Genomic DNA, 21,888 nt, shown 5'->3' on the forward strand with positions numbered 1-21,888 from the left:
AACTAGACAGCTGCGTAACCATGACAATGTGAGTTTGAATCTGTATCACAATGTTTTCTAACCCACATGTTCTCTCCCCTTCTCCCCATAATTTTCTGTCCTCTCTCTGCTGTTGCATTTATAAAAAGTCTTATGTCATGCTTGTACATATTTTTTACCTATTGTTTTGTTGTTTTTTTATTTATTAATAGCCTGTATTTGTTTTACTTATTGCATCATAGATTTGTTAAAGACCTACCAACATTTTTTTTTCCCCTTCTAAGATATTTACTGCCACCACATTTGAATTGGTTGATGAACGCAAGGTAAAGTGCCCATACTTGTAATCATATCTGCTTATCATTCTCTAATCAAACACTCTTGTTGACGTTCAGTGGATGTGTTCAGGCACCTCGAACGCACCCTCTTAAGAACGTCAGAAGACATGCCTGTTCCTCCATCATTAGGATGTGTCGAGATTATTCAGACTTTATTCTGGTATGTTAAAGCGTGCAGGTACAAAAAATAATCCTCCACAATGCAAAACATGCTATTTAATTGTAGTTATAATTTGTTTGTTTTAATGCTGGAAAATGATTTCAAAACAGATCATTTTCAAGTTTGATAAAGGAATTGATGTCAGCCACAAGAAATGATGTGATATATTAGCATTCTCTTTTGATATAAATGCTTACAATAATAGATTCTTTTTCATGCATTGTAGCCGTGCTTTGACATGATGTATGAGCATGTGAAGAGCTTGTTCTCCAATAAGAAGCTGCTGACACAGATGGAGAAAAGTTCTCTTATGGAAGCCCTGATACTGATCAGCAATCAGTTTAAAGACTATAACAAGCAGAAAGCCTTCCTGGAGGAACTCATGGCACCTGTTACTGCACAGTGGCTGTCAGAGGAGATGAGGAGGTATGAATGGATGTTGTTGCCCAGACTAGCCTTTATTGAGTTTATTAAACTGATGTTGAAATGAATGAATGATGTGTGATCCATCTTTCATTTCTATGTTGTGTAGCGTTTTATGGGATCCTGCTACCTTCTTGGCGTATGTTGGTGCTGACCATTACTCTGAAACTGGCAGTGCATTTGTTTATTTGCCAGCAACCTGTCAAAATGTAAGCTTGATGGTTTACCGTTTGATCTGAGCCTTTTTTTTTTTTTTTTTTTGGTGAAAGCAAATTCTACTAAATTTGGCATAATTGGTATCATTGTTCTTAGTATGACTCAAGGAATCATTAAAATAGGCAAAATTAATCAAAAGCTATTAGCATTTTAAATAATTTCATTATAAATTTTGACCAGAAGGTCAGTTTTTGGAGGGCATTGTCATTATGACACATACTTTTTTTTTTTAACAATACATTAATCTGTTTGTAAAATTCTGCATTTTACGACAAAATTCAAAATGGCTCATATGAGAAAAAAATTGTGTATGATACGACTGTGTTCTGCACTGAAACAAAAAAGACCAGATTTAAGAATTTTGGGCAAACCGGTCAGAAGTTAAGCAAAAATATCAATTTTTCATACTTCTGATCAGTAGGTGGCACTGTGCCGAAATGCTGCAAGTAGCATCAGTTCATGCCTCACATCCATTTTGGCATGCTCTTCATCAAATTCGTTCATGCTCTTGGGTTTATTATTGATTGATCGGGGCGCCGATTGTTATCAGCTGATAACAACTTTATATAGTTTGATCGGTGGTCTCTATAAAGCAATCAAATAAGATGAGTCACAACACGCTAGACAATTTATTCGTGAGACAACTAAAATTTCTTCACTACATTCACTGGTCTGACAGTTCTACCTGGTATTTGAAAAGGACAATCAATATGCAACATTTTTACCGAGACATTGCAATGACAGCAACTCTACAGCAAGAAACTAGGGCTGTGATGTTTTAGTGCATCTCTTTCCTTCGCAGCGGTACATTTTCTTTCCTCCCTAAAAGCCCAAACTTAATCTCCAAATCAGCTAGATCAGTGATTGTCGTAAAATACAGTCTACTGTTGCTAAATTGTAGGGCATGCTCAATAATATAAGAGTTATTAAAACTGCATTAAGGTGCAAAAGTGATACTGTTCCCCAAGTATAAGTCTCAGCACTATAAGTCTCGGGTGTACCCAGAATGTATCTGTGAAGTTTCAGCTCAAAATAGCCCATAGATCATTTATATAGGTATATATTATACCATGTTCTAATTCCCCATTTTTGAGTGGAAGGAAAAACATGCTGTTTTCGTGCATGTATCTTTAAATGCAAATGAGCTGCTACTCCCCACCCCACTTTCCAGAAGAGGGTGGAGCCTTTACAGCTCTTGCCTTGGAATAATAGTATCTGCCAAAAACTAAATAATATGTTTGGTTTTGATTATCATCTCTAATCACGGTCACGCTCACGTGACATTGCAGTTCTTCATCATCGTGAAAGTTTTTATTATCTGCATGCATTTTAAATATCAGTCTGAACTTCTGATATATGGTTTTCTGAGTCCACACATCCAAAGCATGCACACAGAAAAGTTGGATGTCAGACTGTGCACTGCATGAGTATTAAACTAAGTTCTCTGTCACGTCTTATTGTGCTTAAACTGTCAAATACACACAAGGTTATGTCAAAAACACACAAAGTTCACATAAACACAGTCGGTTATGTCTGTGAACGTAAACAGCAAAATCGCATGTGTATATTAGATCTGTGTATTAAAGTGAAAGCAGGGTAATATACAGTACCTACTGCTATATGCTGTTAATATGAATCGAACAACAAAAGAAAAACAGAAAATCACTCACTGCATTTGATTGAATAACTTCACGCTTAATCTTAGCCACTCATTTCAGGTCTTGGAGACTCTTCTAACGAACTTATGAGTTGAATCAGATGTGTTTGATTAGGAAGAGTTCGAAAATGAGTAGTGTTGGTCTGCCTCCAGGAACAGGGTTGGGAAACACTGGTTTAATAGACGTGAATATGAGTGGCTTTGATTGGTTTGTGTCTTATGGCAGATTAGTTTTTGTGTGTACACCATGCTTGGGGTTGTGAAGCATGCTCGTTGGCCCGCTGATCCTGAGGAGGCAAAAGCAGGCGGATTTATGATCAGCACTAACTCTGATGGGACCCCCGTCTACAGAAACCCTTGTGCAGAGCCCCTGCAGGCCCTGCTGCCCAACCTTTTGGCCCTCATCAGGTACATTAGGTCATTTCTAGAAATTTTGCTTCCAAAATAAGATATTAGATATGTGAAAATAATCATGGTTAGCTTGTTGTTTTCTGCTATTGTAACAGTGTTTGAAGTAGTTTCATGTTCTTCATCCTTCCAGGACCCACAACAGCTTGTTCTTGCCAGAGAACGTCAAACTTCTTAGCAAGACCTTTACTAGAGTCTATGATGATATGGATATGGAGGAAAATTCTGTTTTAGGTAGGTTTCTAGTTTGTCCTGTCCTGATACAAACACCATCATTTAGGTTTTGCTGTGACTGGTTAATTCAAGTCACATTTATGTTGCGCTTTTTATTGCAGCTTCCCAATAATAAACAGGAAAATAACAGTTACTGTTGCAGAATTCATCAATTCAGCTGTAAAGCAGCTCTACAGAAGACAATAGTGTCATTTATTCAGCTCAAGTCAGTTCAGTGTTAATTCAGTTCAGTTCATTGAAAGTGTCAGTGTTGCAAAGTTAATCAATTATGAAACAAGTTCAATTCAGGTATAAGCAGCTCTACACAAAACAAGTGTCATTATTCAGTTATTATTGAATATTATTATTCAAATTGTGTTGTCATCCGCTAGTGCAGATGAATCGATGATATCACTGAATATTGTCTTTTAAACACCAAACCTTGGTTATTTTAAAGAAATGACTCCTGTTGTTTCCTACAGGAATTTCTCAACCAGTTTTAGATTCCTACGACTCTACAGTGTACAAAAACATTGTTGAGCGAGGCTTCTTCACCGCACTCTACAGAAACTGGTTGGAACAATCAAGTTCAATGATTGATTTTTCTTTATTGTTTGTTTAATAGATATTTCTTTTCCAATAACAATAAAAGAATAACTCTTCTCCAATGGTGTAATCTACTTTCCCAATCCTGTTTACCCTTGTCTTTTTTTCTCATTTTCTTTTTAAAGTTACCAAGTGCTTGGGAATGCTGGTCCCTGCTTGCAACAAGACTTTTATGCAATAGAAGGCTTGGCAGAGCAGATCATTGGTTCTGCCTTCATCCATCTAGACAGTGTTCCAGACCACAGGCTTCGTCCCCTAGTCCATATCCTTTGTATCATATATGTTTTTTTTTGTTTTTTTGCTATTAGTTAAAAATACTTCTACTAAAATGTAGAGCTGCACGATTAATCGTTAAAACACCCACGCAATCTCATTCCTAACTGACAGCGATTCAACTCTTTGTCTATTAAAACTTGTACGATCACAGTGAACATTCAGATCTGTGTTTGTGCTGCTGCTGAACCAGAGAGAGCAGTCATGTATAGGTATGAAACTTGACAAACAGACTTTTCAACCACGCAGTATCATTATTTCTGTGTTACAGTAATCACAGAAGTACTGGGATAAAAGTTTCTATTTTGAATATGAACACTGATGTCTACGGTAGACGGTAGGAGAGGAGGTGAACACAGTCTTACCTTAGGCAGGGAAATGAATCACAATGACAGGCAAGCTGAGAGAGTGGCTGCTGTGACCAATCCCAGGTGTGAGCAGGCTGGAGTGCTCAGTTTGTGAGGCAAGAACTGGAACAAACAAGAACACTACAGACAATGAAATCTTTAACTAAAACAATGAACAAGAAAGCATATGGAAGTACAAGTTAACACAGCGAACTGGTAAAACAAGAGGGAAAGAGTAGTGATGTGACGTTCGACTCCGAGGCTTTGAAGCTTGTATAAAAAAAACTATACATCTCACAGTGAAGCACTGTACCAGAGCTTGATTCATTTTGCCATAACCACGTGATCTGTGACGTCCAAAGCTTCGTTTTCACACACAACCATGTGACTGCTTCGTATTCTGATTCAACAATAGCGCAAATCCCTTGCACAGGTTTCGAGTGTCATTCGCTTCTTTGATGAGAATAAATCATAATAGGAAAAAATATTTAAATGTAGTTTTTGGGTATATTCAATTTGTAATAATCCTCAGTTCACAAGCATTTCAACTGACCATTCCACAATAATCTTCATTTATTTTAAACATATAGGCCTATGACTACATGAGCTTTGCCTATGAACTCAGGTTTAGGACTAAGGCAAAAGCTTATGTGGATAAAGGCTTGTTCACACAGAAAAACGCAAGAAGCGGGCAGTGGAATGGGGAAAGGGTCTTGTTTTTAGAATGCCGTGTCATGCGCGAGACGCTGCAAAAGACACAATGCGAGCTCCACGGTCATACATGTCCATCTAGTGTGTGTTTACAAGTAAAGTAGCGCATTGGAATGTAAAAATGCGTTCTGTGTGAACGGCCCCTAAGGCTGCATGTGTTGATAAAAATTGCCACAGTACAACACTACCGTACAACAATACAGTACACAAGTTAATTCATCCCATTTATTAATTCTTTAATAAATTCATTCACAGACTCATTCATACATTGTGTAAGTACCATGATACGTGAAAGAGTATTTATATAAACTAGTTATTTTAGTTATATAAGTAAAGGCCCCAGAACGGACCCCTGAGGAACACTCCTCATAATATATAAAGGTGTGGATGAATGGCCTTATATCTGCACACACTGTGTCCTGTCCACTAAATAGCTTTCAAACCAAGAAATTGTATCATTTGACAATCCATTTAGTCTCAGTCTAGTTTTCAGTATACTGAGATCAACAGTGTGGCAAGCCTTAGACAAGTCAATAAAGAGTGAAACACAATAATGACCTCTATCAAGTGCCTCAATATCGTTTAGAACCCTGGTAGCAGCTGTAGTTGTGCTGTGTTATTTCCTAAAGCCTGACTGATTATGTGATAAGATGTCATGTTCAGTTAAATATGAAATCAACTGCTCACTAATGAGAGATCCAAAAACCTTAGACAAAATGCAAAGTTTAGAAATCGGCCTATAGTTGTTCGTTTAGAAGGTTCTCCTCCTTTTAACAATAGAATAACAAATGTAGACTTCCATACAACACACATACAGTGGGTACGGAAAGTATTCAGACCCCCTTAAATTTTTCACTCTTTGTTATATTGCAGCCATTTGCTAAAATCATTTAAGTTCATTTTTTTCCTCATTAATGTACACATAGCACCCCATATTGACAGAAAAACACAGAATTGTTGACATTTTTGCAGATTTATTAAAAAAATAAAAACTGAAATATCACATGGTTCTAAGCATTCAGACCCTTTGCTGTGACACTCATATTTCTTCTGATCATCCTTGAGATGGTTCTACACCTTCATTTGAGTCCAGCTGTGTTTGATTATACTGATTGGACTTGATTAGGAAAGCCACACACCTGTCTATATAAGACCTTACAGCTCACAGTGCATGTCAGAGCAAATGAGAATCATGAGGTCAAAGGAACTGCCTGAAGAGCTCAGAGACAGAATTGTGGCAAGACACAGATCTGGCCAAGGTTACAAAAAAATTTCTGCTGCACTTAAGGTTCCTAAGAGCACAGTGGCCTCCATAATCCTTAAATGGAAGACGTTTGGGACGACCACAACCCTTCCTAGAGCTGGCCGTCCGGCCAAACTGAGCTATCGGGGGAGAAGAGCCTTGGTGAGAGAGGTAAAGAAGAACCCAAAGATCACTGTGGCTGAGCTCCAGAGATGCAGTCGGGAGATGGGAGAAAGTTGTAGAAAGTCAACCATCACTGCAGCCCTCCACCAGTCGGGGCTTTATGGCAGAGTGGCCCGACGGAAGCCTCTCCTCAGTGCAAGACACATGAAAGCCTGCATGGAGGACTCCAAGATGGTGAGAAATAAGATTCTCTGGTCTGATGAGACCAAGATAGAACTTTTTGGCCTTAATTCTAAGCGGTATGTGTGGAGAAAACCAGGCACTGCTCATCACCTGTCCAGTACAGTCCCAACAGTGAAGCATGGTGGTGGCAGCATCATGCTGTGGGGGTGTTTTTTAGCTGCAGGGACAGGACGGCTGGTTGCAATCGAGGGAAAGATGAATGCGGCCAAGTATATACAGGTGCTGGTCATATAATTAGAATATCATCAAAAAGTTCATTTTTTTTTATTATAAATTATTTTTAAAAATGAAACTTTCATATATTCTAGATTCCCTACATGTAAAGTAAAACATTTCAAAAGTTGTTTTTTTTTAATTTTGATGATTAGAGCGTACAGCTCATGAAAGTCCAAAATCCAGTATTTCAAAATATTAGAATATTTCCTAAAATCAATCAAAAAATGGATTTGCAAAACAGAAAAGTTAAAGTTCTTTAAAGTATGTTCTTTTGTGCACTCAATACTTGATCGGCAGGACATATTACAGCAAATGACTTGCTCCTAGCACAAATTACTGCATCAGTGAAGTGTGGCATGGAAGTGATCAGCCTGTGGCACTGCTGAGGCACTATTGAGCCTTCAGATCATCTGTATATTGTTGGATCGACTGTTTCTCATCTTTCTCTTGAAAATATCCCATAGATTCAGGTCAGGCATATTGGCTGGCCAATAAAGCACAGTAATATCATGATCAGCAAACCACTTGGAAGTGGTTTTTGCACTGTGGGCAAGTGCTAAAGTCCTGCTGGAAAAGGAAATCAGCATCTCCATAAAGCTTGTCAGCAGATGGAAGCATAAAGTGCTTCAAAATCTCCTGGAAGATGGCTGCATTGACTTTGCACTTGATAAAACACAATGGACCAACACCAGCAGACGTCACGCCCCCCCCAAATCGTTATTGACTTCAGAAACTTCACACTAGACTTCAAGCAGCTTGGATTCTGTGCCTCTCCAGTCTTCCTTCAGACTCTGGGACCATGATTTCAACATGAAATGCAAAATTTACTTTTATCTGAAAAGAGGACTTTCGACCACTGTTCACTGTCCAGTTCTTTTTCTCCTTAGCCCAGGTAAGATGCTTCTGACGTTGTCTCTGGTTCAGAAGTGGCTTGGTAGTCCTTTTCCTGAAGATGTCTGAGTGTGGTGACTCTTGATGTGCTGACTCCGGCTTCATTCTACTCATTGTGAAGCTCTCCCAAGTGTTTGAATCGGCTTTACTTGACAGTATTCTCAAGCTTGCGGTCATCCCTGTTGCTTGTGCACCTTTGCCTACCCAATTTCTTCCTTCCAGTCAACTTTGCATTTAATATGCTTTGATACATCACTCTGTAAACAGCCACCCCATTCAGTAATGACCTTCTGTGACTTACTCTCTTTGTGGAGGGTGTCAATGATTGTCTCCTGGACCATTGCCAAGTCAGCAGTCTTCCCCATTAGTGTGGTTTCAAAAAACAAAAGATACCCGGATTTTATACTGTAGGGATGGTCATTTAATGAAACTCAAATGTAAATATTCTAATATTTTGAGATACTGGATTTTGGACTTTCATTAGCTGTACGCTCTAATCAACAAATTTACAAAAAAAAACTTTTGAAATGTTTTACTTTACATGTAGGGAATCTAGAATATATGAAAGTTTCATTTTTTAAAATAATTTACAATAAAAAAATGAACTTTTTCACGATATTCTAATTATATGACCAGCACCTGTATCCTGGACGAAAACCTTCTCCAGAGTGCTCAGGACCTCAGACTGGGCCGAAGGTTTACCTTCCAACAAGACAATGACCCTAAGCACACAGCTAAAATAACGAAGGAGTGGCTTCACAACAACTCCGTGACTGTTCTTGAATGGCCCAGCCAGAGCCCTGACTTAAACCCAATTGAGCATCTCTGGAGAGACCTAAAAATGGCTGTCCACCAACGTTTACCATCCAACCTGACAGAACTGGAGAGGATCTGCAAGGAGGAATGGCAGAGGATCCCCAAATCCGGGTGTGAAAAACTTGTTGCATCTTTCCCAAAAAGACTCATGGCTGTATTAGATCAAAAGGGTGCTTCTACTAAATACTGAGCAAAGGGTCTGAATACTTAGGACCATGTGATATTTCAGTTTTTCTTTTTTAATAAATCTGCAAAAATGTCAACAATTCTGTGTTTTTCTGTCAATATGGGGTGCTGTGTGTACATTAATGAGGAAAAAAAATGAACTTAAATGATTTTAGCAAATGGCTGCAATATAACGAAGAGTGAAAAATTTAAGGGGGTCTGAATACTTTCCGTACCCACTGTAAATATAAATTCTGACGGTCACTCACTCAACTCTCTGACTGTTTGATAAGCCACCTAATAGCATGCATAACATGACTTAACTGGGCTGAATACTAAGTGAAAAATAAGTCATGAGCTAGTGAGAGATAGCTGAGGTTAGCTATTTTTTCTTTTTGATTCATTTTGAAGCAAGTATCAATTCATTAGTAGGCGATTACAGTAGTCAACATTTGAAGTGGATCAATACCTTTCATCAAAGTTGTCCTAAAACCTTCTCCTTAGGACAGCTTAGTTCTTAGGACAACTTTAACTTTTTTGATCCACTTCAAATGTTGACTACTGTATTTAGGTGTCCTTGTTATAAAGTGTTACCCATCTGTCATTATAAGACTTATACTCACCTTGGACTATGTAAGTGACATCGATAATGTAATTAGTTCTGGATTCCTGTGGTCATTGAGTGCGTTTATATGCACCATCATAATGTGATTATAATGGGATTTTGGCAATATTGCGATTAAACTTTACCTCATGTAAACGCAATACTTCGATCAAACTAATGTGATTAAGCTCATAATCGTAGTAAACATTCACATTAAACTATGTGGCGTACGCCAATTTTAATCACTATAAACAGGCATGTAAACACCTTAATCTCATTATTACCGTTCTGACCAAAGTGCGCTTGTTGCTCGGTTGCCGTGTGTTGTTCACACAATTTCATGAATGAACTCTGTGACATTATTCTGAGATTTCTCTTCTCCAAATCGCTAAACACTGTCAGCACAACTCGCTGCGTAGTCTCTGCTTCGTATTCATCCAGATGGAGCGAAGAACACAACGGCAGAGTAGGCAAACCTGGCATTGCAATGTTTATCATGGCGCCGATTAATATCCAGCACGTCCATAAAAATGTATTTTGAATTTGATGCAAGCAGATTAAAACAATGGCCGGTTAAATGCATACTGTATGCCAATCTGAGTGTGGTATAACCATACTTATTAGCAAAAAATCAGAATAATGAAAATTGCATGTAAACTAGAGTGAAGAGTTCTGCTTGTATCATGTAAACATCTGCGATTAAGATCTTCGACCTGATTAAGGCCTTACTCTGATTATTAGACATAATCGCATTATTGGTGCACATGTAAACATAGTCATTGACTCATGAATGAAGTGCTGTAGGTTACAGTGTGTTTTTGTTTTCCTTAACGTCTTTCACGTCTGTTCATGAAGCAGCTGGTCATGTCCTGTCCTCATGAGTACTATGACAGCCTCCTTTGTCCTTTGCTGGGTCCATTATTTACCTATCTACAGCAGGTAAACTTCACATCACACCCAATAAATGGCTCATTTAAAGGTACAATAGGAGATCTGGGAAATGCTAACTTTTGCCAACTGATGTCTGCATGAACCATCTGCGCAGTGGTATGCAAACACACATTGACTGACAGGGAACACATGCCATCATTTCATTCAACAACAAAATCCCATAAAATATTGAGATATCATTTTGTTTTCAATATTGCACATCCCTACTATGAAGTTTGAAGATTGCTGTTTCACTTCACTGTTTTATGTCATTCAGTAATTTTGGGTGAAGTGAAGCAACCAATATTGCTTGCAGTACAGGATATTGTTTGCCTAATACCATCTCCTATTTTTTACTTCATTGAAAATAGAGACTGAGCTTTCGGTGGCAGATCATCAACCAAAGGATCAGTCTGTGGTAAGATATTTTAGTGTTGGATAATACTATAAATATTTGTGTACAGTTCTGGCCATTTTAACACTGCTTTCTTACCACACTTTTTTGTGATACCACTGCCTCAGGTGTATGTGGTTGAGATTGAAAGAGTGAAGCTGCAGTTGTAATGCAGACATGATTTTTTTTTTCACTAGACAACTTGACTGAAGCCTCATTCACACCGCTAGTGACTTTGTAGCTGAAATTTCAATAAGTCACTGCAACTGATGACTCTATGAAATTGACTTTTTTTCTAAATTTTTGTGATTAATTATAACCATTCATCACTACAGTGTAATTGAAATCTATACATTTTAATATTTATTAGGGTTTAAAAAATATAACAACTTTTGAATTACATGAACTTAACAATCTTCACATAAACCCATTATAATAAATGTCAAATTTACCTGTGCCTTCAATATATCAGTGCTCAATTTTTTCTTTTTGTTCAGTCACACCGGTTCGGATTTTTTACTTGCCCTATCAAAATGCACAAAAAGTTTTTTTTTTTTGTTGTTGTTGTTTTTTTGATCCATGTAACCTTGGAAAATTGGTGCTTTAAGATTTTCAGGTAAGTCTAACAGGTAGGATATATACAGAGATTATCAAGTTATAAAACACTTTGCAGTCTTCGCAGCATATATTATAAATTAAATATAGATTAATCCTTATTAAAGTTACAAAATTTATTCAGTCAAAAGCAGTGCTGTTTTTTTTTTTTTTTTTTTTTTTTCTTGTTCTTTGATTATCCTTAATCAAAGACAGCAGCAGGTTTATTAGGTCACACATGCCGCACATGATGTGGATCTGACACACATCTCATTTTTTCACAACTCTTTACATTCTTTTAAGACTTCATTTAACTAATTTAACTGCCCCAACTGGCTGAGGTGACTGAGCACCATGTCCCTGTGTTCACACTACTGATCTCATGACTGGACCAGTATGAGCCAATCGTTAACCTAGTTGAGAATGCGAATGCCACGTTCTCTCAGAGGAACAAGGGCCGCCTCCGTGACCTTCGTGAAAACGCAAGGTGATGGCCAGCCCAAAGGGTAGGACTTTATACTGCTATGCCCGCCCCTTGAACACAAAGCGTAAGAATGGCCTGTGTCGAGGGAGAATCAAGACATGAAAGTACGCATGTTTCAGGTCAATTGCTGCAAACCATTCTCGGGGACGGATGCACCCAAAGATGCGTTTCTGCGTTAGTATTTTGAACGGGGCCCAATTTAAAACTCACAGGTCCAAGATTGACCGTAACCCACCGCATTTCTTGGGTACAATGAAGTAGGGGCTGTAAAACCCTTTCTTTATATCGGCTAGAGGGACAGGCTTGATCTCAGCCCATAAGATGTGAGCATCACTGGGCAGCACGGAGCTAAACTGGATGCCCCGGAACTTGGGGGGACGCCGGGCAAACTGGATCGCATAGCCGAGTCTGATGGTCCGGGTAAGCCAGCGAAAGGGGCTGGGGAGTGTTAGCCAGGCCCTCATATACCATGCAACTGGGACCAGCGGGACCACAGATGTACCCGCAGTGGGGCAGCAAGGCGGAAAACAGGGACCCGACTCGGACGGCACAGCGGCTCGAAGTGAGGTATGAGTGTGCGTTGCACAAAGATGCAACCCGGACGGCATAGTGTCCGATGTGGAGTCTGAGTGTGCAGGGCAACACTTACCTGGTTCCACGGTTGGGCAGAGGGTGTGCGAGATGGCTTCATCCTTGCGGTCTTGACACACGCACTGTTGCCCACTGGCAAAAGAAGAGGGAGCTGAGGGTGGCAAGGCATATCGTCACACACCGCCAACCGCACCCTCTTGGGACCCAGAGATAGAGGAATTTGCTCTTTCATTCAAAATTTGGCAGCAGTGGAACAGAAAGAAAACTGAACGCAAGATTCTCCACCCGGCCCTCCTCCAGCGGAGGGAGTGGTAATTGTTCCCACAGTAAGAACATGAGCCATCCACAAACCCAGGCTCAGCGTGCCTAATGCCCAAACACGTGATACAGCGATCATGACGTCATCTGGCGCCAGGAAACGCTTGCATCCAGAAACGCGCAGGTGGAATGACATCTTGAAAAAGACGCAGTGTCACACCCGTGTTGCTCTTTTAGGAAAATTAGCTCTCTTTCAGTGCTGAAGCATGCAGGGAAGTGGCCATGGCGCAACTGGCAGGATGGCGAGGTACAACTGCACTATTGAAGCCTGCAGTGGGCGCTCACACTTGTTGGAAACGCAACAACCGGCTTTCAGCTATATAAACAGCAATCTCTTCGAAGACGCCCAACTCTCTTGCAGTGCTGTGAACTTGTGAGCTCGCGACCACCGCTGCAAGCACCGTCACACTAACACCGGGAAAGAGGCTTGTTCCTGAGGAACTCTTTTTTTTTTTTTTAAAGTCGACACTCTTAGGAGACTGTAGAAGCAGAAACAACGATCCGCTTGGCTCCGAAGCGAAAGACAAATGTGCCTTCCAACTGCTTCCGTATTTATACCCACTGAGCGGGGCAGAGAGTGAGATGCAAATCTTGCAAGCCAATGTGCATTGGCTCAATTAGTTTACACTCGAAGGTGATTGGGCTCTCAGTTGACGTTGATGACGTCGACGTAATGTTGAACGTGACCGACTGACGGAACTATTTTTATGTTGGCGTGAGAATACCAACATACTAATGTTGTAAGTTTAAATAAAATATCTGTATGTTCTCAAATCAACATTATTATTAATATTGTTGTTATTCATGTTTTTAGTGCTCAGGAGGAGGAGGAGGCCTATGAGGAGAACCATGTGACTCAGGAAATGGTGGAGGAGCAGCTGTTGCAGTTGGTCACACGAGAGGTTATTGACCTTCTAAGTGAGTTTCCCTTATGAATGTGAATAAGCCTTTCAAGTTTGCTTCACTTTTTTATACAAAAGAAGAAAAAAAACTTTGTAAATGTGTTTTCAGGTGTGACTTGCATTACAAGAAAATGTCCAAAGCTATCTGCAAACAAAGAGGACACAGATGGTGAGTTAATGATCACAATTTGTGGTGTACATTCAACAATAAAATTAAAGTCAGGCCACTCAATAATAAAAATTCAATAAACATAATTTGTCTGAAATTACGATCTAGGGTAGTCTTTCTTACAACCTTTCTTACAATCTCAGAGAGCTACAAAATTAGCTTGAAGCAAAACAGAGTATTTATTCAGTAAAACCATACATATTCATTTATCATTGAACAAAGACTTTCAAAGTTGATTGGATAAGCTAATGAACAGATTGTCATAAGGCCTCCTACTTCCTTTTATCAAATATGTACACTAGGGTTATAACTTTTTGACTATTTTTCAAAAGATTTTCAAAAAGATTTCCTGTATCATAAATCAATTAACTTAATTACTTAAATTAATTAAAAACAATGAAAAAGTCCCTAATTCATCTAAAATTACCCCATTTAAAAAATTGGAACAATAACAAATGGTACTGCTTATAAGTAAGTAGCACTTCCTAAAACTTTCTTGAAGTGTTTAGAACTTTCTGGAACTTTCTAGGACTGTTGAAAACTTTCTGGAATTTTCTAGAGCTGTTTTTCTAGAAGAATCCAAATCTTTGTATACATATATATAGGAGTGAGGGACAGAGAGAGAAGGAGCTTTATGAGCAAACAACTCAGCTTGATACTTTTTGATTTTTTTTTTTTTCGGTAATAATATATAATGTCACTCAAAATAAGTGATAATACCTTACTGAAAAACAAGGCTAACTGAACCAATAATCTAGTGAGATTTCAGAAATCACATAAAAGAAGAGGATGTGTGAAGAAAAGTGCAGAATGCCACTCCAAATGCATATTATGTACCAGTTTCTTGGAGCAAAAATCAAATGAAGAAAGGAGCAAAGTTTTTTTTTTTTTTTTTTTTTACTTCCTGCTTCGCTACTGTTCGGACGCTCTTGCTTACAGCTCCGCGCTTTGCTCTATTGCTTTTATATTTTATTTCTTAATTTTAACTACAGCAAATCAGCACAGTGCTCAAACGACAAATCTTGGCACCAACAAATTTTTAACTGGAAGAATGCTACAAAGAAGGGGAATTTTTATCCGACCAGCCTCCCACTGACAGCAGCCATCAGCTTACATTCCGGAGAAGGGAAAACACAGCTGCCTACATTCAAAAGGATTAGAAAGAATATGCCTCTTCTGGTTGAAGAATCTACCTGCTGCACAAACTGCCACAGACTTCTACAAAGGATTGCAGTTCTTGAAACAAAGTTACTTGCGGGACTACCAAACCAGACGGAACACACAACAGAACTTCGTCATGGACGTCCTCAGCATACAGCCGGTGAGTCCCATGAATCTAGTGCTCCTAAACAGGCCATACTGAGTGCCGTAACTGATCAACATACTAATCGATAGCACAAACAGGGAGCGAGACCCAAAGGCACTCGAGACATCAGATTGTCGTGAGTATCACATATTGCTGCAGTAGCATACTCTACCCCAAACACTGGTTCCCTACCACCGCCAATACATCTGGAGAACAGATTTGAAATATTAATGAATGTGGGTGAGGAATCCCCAAACATGATCGGACACAGATCAAATCAGCCAGCAGCTAACACTGATGCTAACTGCCGCTCAAGGCCGAGCAGACACCGGCACTCAGCTCGTAGTGCAGCTGAGCCCAGGACTAGTAGGTAGTGGGTGACTCCATAATCAGAAACATTAGCAGCAGGTATACAACTACATGCTGCCTTCCACAAGCAACAGTTTCTGATGTAAACAGGGAACTTAAGAACATTCTGATGAAATATAAGACTGAAAATCGACTAATCATTCATGTCGGGAAGAATGATATTCGGAAAGAGCAGTCAGAACTCCTTAAAAGGGATTTCAATTAACATTTTGAAATGCCTAGAAGACTGAAAGTTCAGCCGTTCATCAGTAGACCACTCTCAGCAAGAGGAACAAATAGATTTTCATGGTTGCTTGTGTTTAACACATGGCTGCAAAAAACCTGCAACATAAAGGGACTGAACTTCATCGACAACTTCAATCTTTTCTGGAGTCAGAGACAAATGTTCACACATGATGGCCTGTGCCCAAACAAACTGGGCTCAGGAGTGCTAAAGGACAATATCTACTTCTCCCTCCATCATCCTTCAGCAGTATGTGCCAATCCACTCAACCTGAATAGCACACATACACTTGAAAAGAGTGCAACTGACCACAGGACTTCATTTCAGCACCTGAAGACACATCCCACAAGGACAATGATAACACCACACAGCCACAACAACCACTGCTCATGGACACAATCCCGACTGAGCCCTGCCCACAGAGCTCACCGCAGATAGACAGTGACGTGTTAGAGCTGCTCCAAGATTCAGCACCCAAGGACGACTTTTGGGAAAACAGCCAGGGAAGCCAGGACAACATATTACATTAGAGCAACAGCCCCTCTCACCGGACACATTATCTCTCTCTCCAGCATCCCCCCCCTTCTGTGTTTCTCAGAGAAAATGGAGGAACTGGTGTATGCTGGAACCAAACTCTCCCTCTCTTTTGCTGCGAGCCCCCAGATATCAACAAAAAAGCGGTGAGCCCCACAACCTCCAAAGCCTGTGGGCCCAGCTCGCCCTCCCCCTCCTCCTGTGAGAGCTCTTCGGCCTCTGCCTCAATGCCAGGGCCCACACCCTCCTCTATCTGTTCTAGGTGAACCAAAAACAACTGATAACAGCTCTCAGTGATATGTGTCGGGTCCCCGCTATGATAACAGTGACTTTGTCAAATGTTTACAAAACAAGCGGGAACCCAGTGAGCCTGTTGCTTTCTCTATTTCTGTTTTATTACGTGATAGAAAGCCTAAGGCCTTCTCAAGCCCTTTGGCAAACCCATCTAATCTGCTGCCAATTACATGACAAACTAAGATAACAGTCTTACTTTCTGTCTCTACAGTTAAGTTAGCACTTTTAAACATCCGCTCGCTTACAAATAAATCACTTCTAGTCAACGACTTAACCACAAACAACCTAGATTTTATGCTTCTAAATGAAACATGGCTAGAAGACAGCTGCAGTGCAACAATCCTCAATGAAACAGCCCCTCCTAACTTAACTTTTATGAGTGTCTGCATAGCTGTTAGGAGAGGTGGAGGTGTAGCTGCTCTATTTAAAGATGTCTATCAATGCAAGCAAGTGTCATTTGATTACTTGTCTTTCGAATATCTGGGTATGGTGTTAAAAGGTGCTCCTCGCATTCTACTTATAGTTATTTATAGGCCTCCAAAATACTCTCCAGCATTTGTTGAGGACTTTATAGAACTGTTATCAACAATTTCCTCAGAGTTTGACTGTTTTGCTATTACTGGGAACTTTAACATCCACATAGATAATGCAGAATTCAATATGGCAACAGCAGTGCAAAATATGAAAAGACAATGCAGAAAAGCGGAGCGCATGTGGCGAAAGACAAAACTTGAAATCCACTATAACATCTTTAAAGATAACCTTCATGCTTTCAATGTGGAACTATGCAAAGCTAGACAGACCTTCTTCTCAAATATTATAAACAGCAACTTAAACAACACCCGCACTCTTTTTGCTACTGTAGAGAGACTAACAAACCCCCCAAGTCAGATTCCCAGTGAAATGCTCTCAGACAGCAAATGCTGTGAGTTTGCTTCCTTCTTCTCTGAGAAAATCAATAATAGCAGAAAGGTGATCAGCACATCCTTGAGCTGCACTGTTGTAAAACAGATCAGATCACAACCTCAGAAAGTAGCTATTATGTCTGATTTTGAAGCAATTGATGGTAAAATTTTGGAAGAAACAGTACAGCACCTTAAAACATCAACCTGCACCCTTGACACACTTCCCACATCTTTTTTCAAAAGTGTGTTTAACTGTTTAAAAGCAGATCTCCTAGAAGTGGTAAACGCCTCGCTTCTTTCTGGGACTTTTCCAAAAACCCTGAAAACTGCAGTGGTTAAGCCCCTCCTGAAAAAAAGCAATCTGGATAACACCATATTGAGCAACTACAGACCAATCTCAAATCTTCCTTTCATAGGCAAGGTCATTGAAAAAGTTGTTTTCAATCAGCTGAACAAATTCTTAAGCTTGAATGGATACTTTGACAACTTTCGATCTGGTTGTCGACCGCATCACAGAACAGAGACAGCGCTCATAATAAATGATATTCGCCTAAACACCGACACAGGTAAAATGTCAGTGCTGGTACTACTCAACTTCAGTGCTGCATTTGACACTGTCAATCACAACATACTTCTTGACAGGCTGGAAAACTGGGTTGGGCTTTCTGGGATGGTCCTTAAATGGTTCAGGTCATACTTAGAAGAGAGAGGTTATTATGTGAGTATCGGTGACCATAAGTCTGAGTGGACATCCATGACATGCGGAGTCCCTCAAGGTTCAATACTTGCACCCCTCCTGTTCAACCTATATATGCTGCCACTGAGCCAAATAATGAGAAAGAACCAAACTGCATAAAGACACCATTAAAAGACATCATTAAAATACAAAACAAAAATAGCGACTTTATTCAACGATTTCTTCTCTTCCGTTTCATTCTCCTACGCTGTTTACGTTCAGCGCTTCCAGGTTCTGTCAGAATGCCGGCTCAGTATTGCCGACGCTGTACACGTGAGGAGCACAACGTATGCGTGTGATGCTGATGCAGGAGCCGGCAAATAATGAGTCTGTGTTCTGACATAGTCTGTGTCCCAGACTTATTTGAGGATCCTGTCAGCTCTTTCAGCTCTGCTTTCAACACCATCATCCCAGCACTCCTCCAGACTAAGGCCATGTTTACACTCAGTTTTTGAGATTGACAACCGCATTTACTTACAGGTGTGAGTCTCGAAATGTCCCGTTCACACAGCAACTTACAGTAGCTTCTCTAACACTGTCTGTATGAACATGCAAGGAGAGTCAAGCCCCTATTCTCTTACTAGTAACCATAACGACAATGACCAACGTAATATCAAAGATGGCGACGTCCATAAAACTGAAAACTCCTATCACTATTGACATGACAAGATAGCATTTGAACCACGAGTTCATCCATCAAAACTTAATTAACCGACAGCAGCATCAATGTAAACACACGCTAGCCGGAATCTTTAACCGTTGCACTCGCATCTCACGTCCTTTGCTGCATCATCTTTGCTGCAGCATTTGAATTGTGCAAAAAGACCCAAAACTGACAGGAGCCACTCACAGCTCATATCTCCGTTGCTGTAAGTACTGAAAGCGAAACCACACATGTAACCCCTTAGAAGAGCGGCTCTCTTGCACTGTATGACGTGACAGACAACTAGTTGTCTAGTCCGGTTCCGTTCATACAGCGCGGATTTTCTTAGAATGCGCTTGTGAGTCTTGAAAATTGACGGGTGTGAGTTCTGTTATAGAATGTGGTTGTCACTCCCATAAATAACCGTACTGCGTGTGAACGTAACCGTATTAGGGACTCAAATACAGGACTGACAACTGTATTCTGCTGCTGTGTGAACGTGGCCTAAGTTAACCCAGCTCTCTGTACTTATCTCTATCTGTCAGTGGATCATCAACTTCCTGACAGGCAGGCAGGAGGTAGTGAGGCAGGGAAAATTCACATCCAACACCTGCACCATCAGCACTGTCGCCCCCCAGGGATGTGTTCTCTCCCCACTGCTCTTCTCCCTGTTCACCAACGATTGCCCCACAAAAGACCCCTCTGTTAAGCTCCTCAAGTTTGCAGGCGACACTACATTCATTGCCCGGCAGAGGTTGTATTTCTTTCACCAGCTGAGGAAGTTCAACCTGCCACAGGGGCTGCTTCTGTAGTTCTACTCTGCAGTCATAAGTTGCGTCCCAAACGACACACTATACACTATGTACTTATGCACTATGTACTCATCCATGTAGTGCGTTAATTGTATAAGGTTATTTTGTAAATAAAGCTGCGACAGTTGAGTGCATGAAGTGTCCAACATTCCACACTTCGTTTTTTAGTGCATCATTCGGGTATTTAAAGTGTACTTTTTCTTCTTGGAATTTTCAGTGTGAACACACTAACTGCACTATCTTTACTTAAAAACGTCATAGAATAGTGCATAAGTATGTGAATTGGGACGCACCTATAGAGTCTGTCTTCTGCACTTCTGTAACTGTCTGGTTCGGCTCTGCTACAAAATCAGACCTCAGAAGACTACATCAGATAGTCCGGACTGCTGAGAGAATCATCGGTACACCCCTTCCCACTCTACAAGAACTGTACTCATCAAGAGTAAGTAAAAGAGCTGGCAAAATTACTCTGGACCCCTCACACCCAGGCTACTTCCTCTTTGAACTGTTGCTATCTGGTCGGCGTTACAGAGCACTGAGCACCAGAACAGCCAGGCACAAGAATGGTTTCTTCCCTCAGGCCATCTATCTTATGAGCAGTTGAATGCCTCCACTGGGCAATACAAAACACTAATATTTATTTAGCACACCATAACTCTTATTCACATTCCCTTGCAATTTGGAAACCCCTGCCTGCCTCAGTTTCATGCCTGTGAGAGACTTTGCTGATAAGAATCACCTTGTGTTCACTAGTTCCCGAAACATTGAACTAGTTTTAGATTCACTTGATTCTATCCAGGGTATCCACAGGGCATTAAAAAGCATTAAAAGTCATTAAATGGATTTCCCGAAAATTAAGGCCTTAAATGGCATTAAAAAGCATTACATTTTTATTTCTACAGGCATTAAATTTTTTAGATAGTTTTGAAGAAAAATAATACTACCAGTTTATTTTGAATAACGCCTAAATAATTAATAACTTTGATTTGCTGTCGCAAAATATGTACATTGGTGTGATACGCACACAGAACCAGTTTGGTAATTGCCTCCGGTCCGTGCAAAATTGCCGTAACGCCGGTTTGGACAGCGGCGGGCTGGGACCTGGAGATGGAAGGCTGCATCAGTGTTGCCAACTTAGCGCCTTTTCAGACCCCTTTTGCAACTTTTTTCTAAGAAAGTGCATTGTGACGAATATAGCGACTTGTTAACCTGATCTAGCTTCCGAGACCCCCTGGTACTACCACATGAGCGCGAGATCTTGCTTCCCTGCCGCAGGCGCACCTCTGGTTCAGCAGCGCATACAGTTGAAGATGTGCGCTCTGTCAGAACAAATAAAATAGATACTATTGCTTCTAACCTGAGTGATCATTTTACGTGTACATATAGCCAAAATCACTGCAAATGTTTATGTTATGTGTATGGTGATTTTTTTTTTTTTTTTTTTTTTCAGACAACGTCTCGATTATATCAGGATTTTAGTGCTGGTTTAACATGTCAGGGCTCGAATTTTACTTTCCCGACTGGACAAGGACCTGATTTAAATGTCAATTCCAAAAAAAAAAAAACACAGCAACTTGGGAATCACCAAAACATGAGTGACTGATAATAATACGCTGTATAATGTAGGCTACTGACGATAACAAGGTGTTGTACTGTTGAGGCTCGCGCACCATCTGGAGGAGAAATGGAAACATGAGCGAAGCACACAAAAAGAAACTTGGTTAAACATACTGCAGTAAAAATTCAAAATGTGGAGTTTTTGGAACTTGATACTGGTAACCAAAACTACACGACCAAGAATGCATTAAAAACGTGACACTGATTTCATACAACAGTTCAATTAACGAGTAGTTAATATTAGGCCACTTACATTTTAGAAGGAACATTGACTGGTTTTGTTCTATTTTATCAGCGAAAATGGTTTCAAACAAAGATCACAGCAGAACCAAAACACAACACTCAGCCTTGTTTTCATTACAGAATGATTCAGCGTTTTGAACGAATCGGCCATTTGAATGAATCGCTTGAATGAATGAATGAATCAATGACTCA

At 40.1% G+C, this 21,888-nt stretch overlaps 2 protein-coding genes across 2 annotated transcripts in view; both read left to right on the plus strand.

The window, feature by feature from the left end:
• wdr11 (WD repeat domain 11) overlaps window positions 1-21,888 on the plus strand; it is a 161,459-nt gene that overhangs the window by 125,462 nt on the left and 14,109 nt on the right. The window lies entirely within an intron of this gene.
• LOC127524564 (exportin-5-like) overlaps window positions 1-21,888 on the plus strand; it is a 58,210-nt gene that overhangs the window by 25,687 nt on the left and 10,635 nt on the right. The window contains exons 17-28 of the mRNA XM_051916183.1: window positions 264-305; window positions 388-477; window positions 704-903; window positions 1,010-1,109; window positions 3,000-3,181; window positions 3,315-3,415; window positions 3,877-3,967; window positions 4,126-4,261; window positions 10,473-10,571; window positions 10,934-10,980; window positions 13,758-13,861; window positions 13,955-14,014. Coding sequence (XP_051772143.1) covers window positions 264-305; window positions 388-477; window positions 704-903; window positions 1,010-1,109; window positions 3,000-3,181; window positions 3,315-3,415; window positions 3,877-3,967; window positions 4,126-4,261; window positions 10,473-10,571; window positions 10,934-10,980; window positions 13,758-13,861; window positions 13,955-14,014 — 1,252 coding nt within the window. The remainder of the gene's footprint in view (window positions 1-263; window positions 306-387; window positions 478-703; window positions 904-1,009; window positions 1,110-2,999; window positions 3,182-3,314; window positions 3,416-3,876; window positions 3,968-4,125; window positions 4,262-10,472; window positions 10,572-10,933; window positions 10,981-13,757; window positions 13,862-13,954; window positions 14,015-21,888) is intronic.

Source organism: Ctenopharyngodon idella, chromosome 13 (assembly GCF_019924925.1).
Source record: "Ctenopharyngodon idella isolate HZGC_01 chromosome 13, HZGC01, whole genome shotgun sequence".
Taxonomy (NCBI): Eukaryota; Metazoa; Chordata; class Actinopteri; order Cypriniformes; family Xenocyprididae; genus Ctenopharyngodon; species Ctenopharyngodon idella.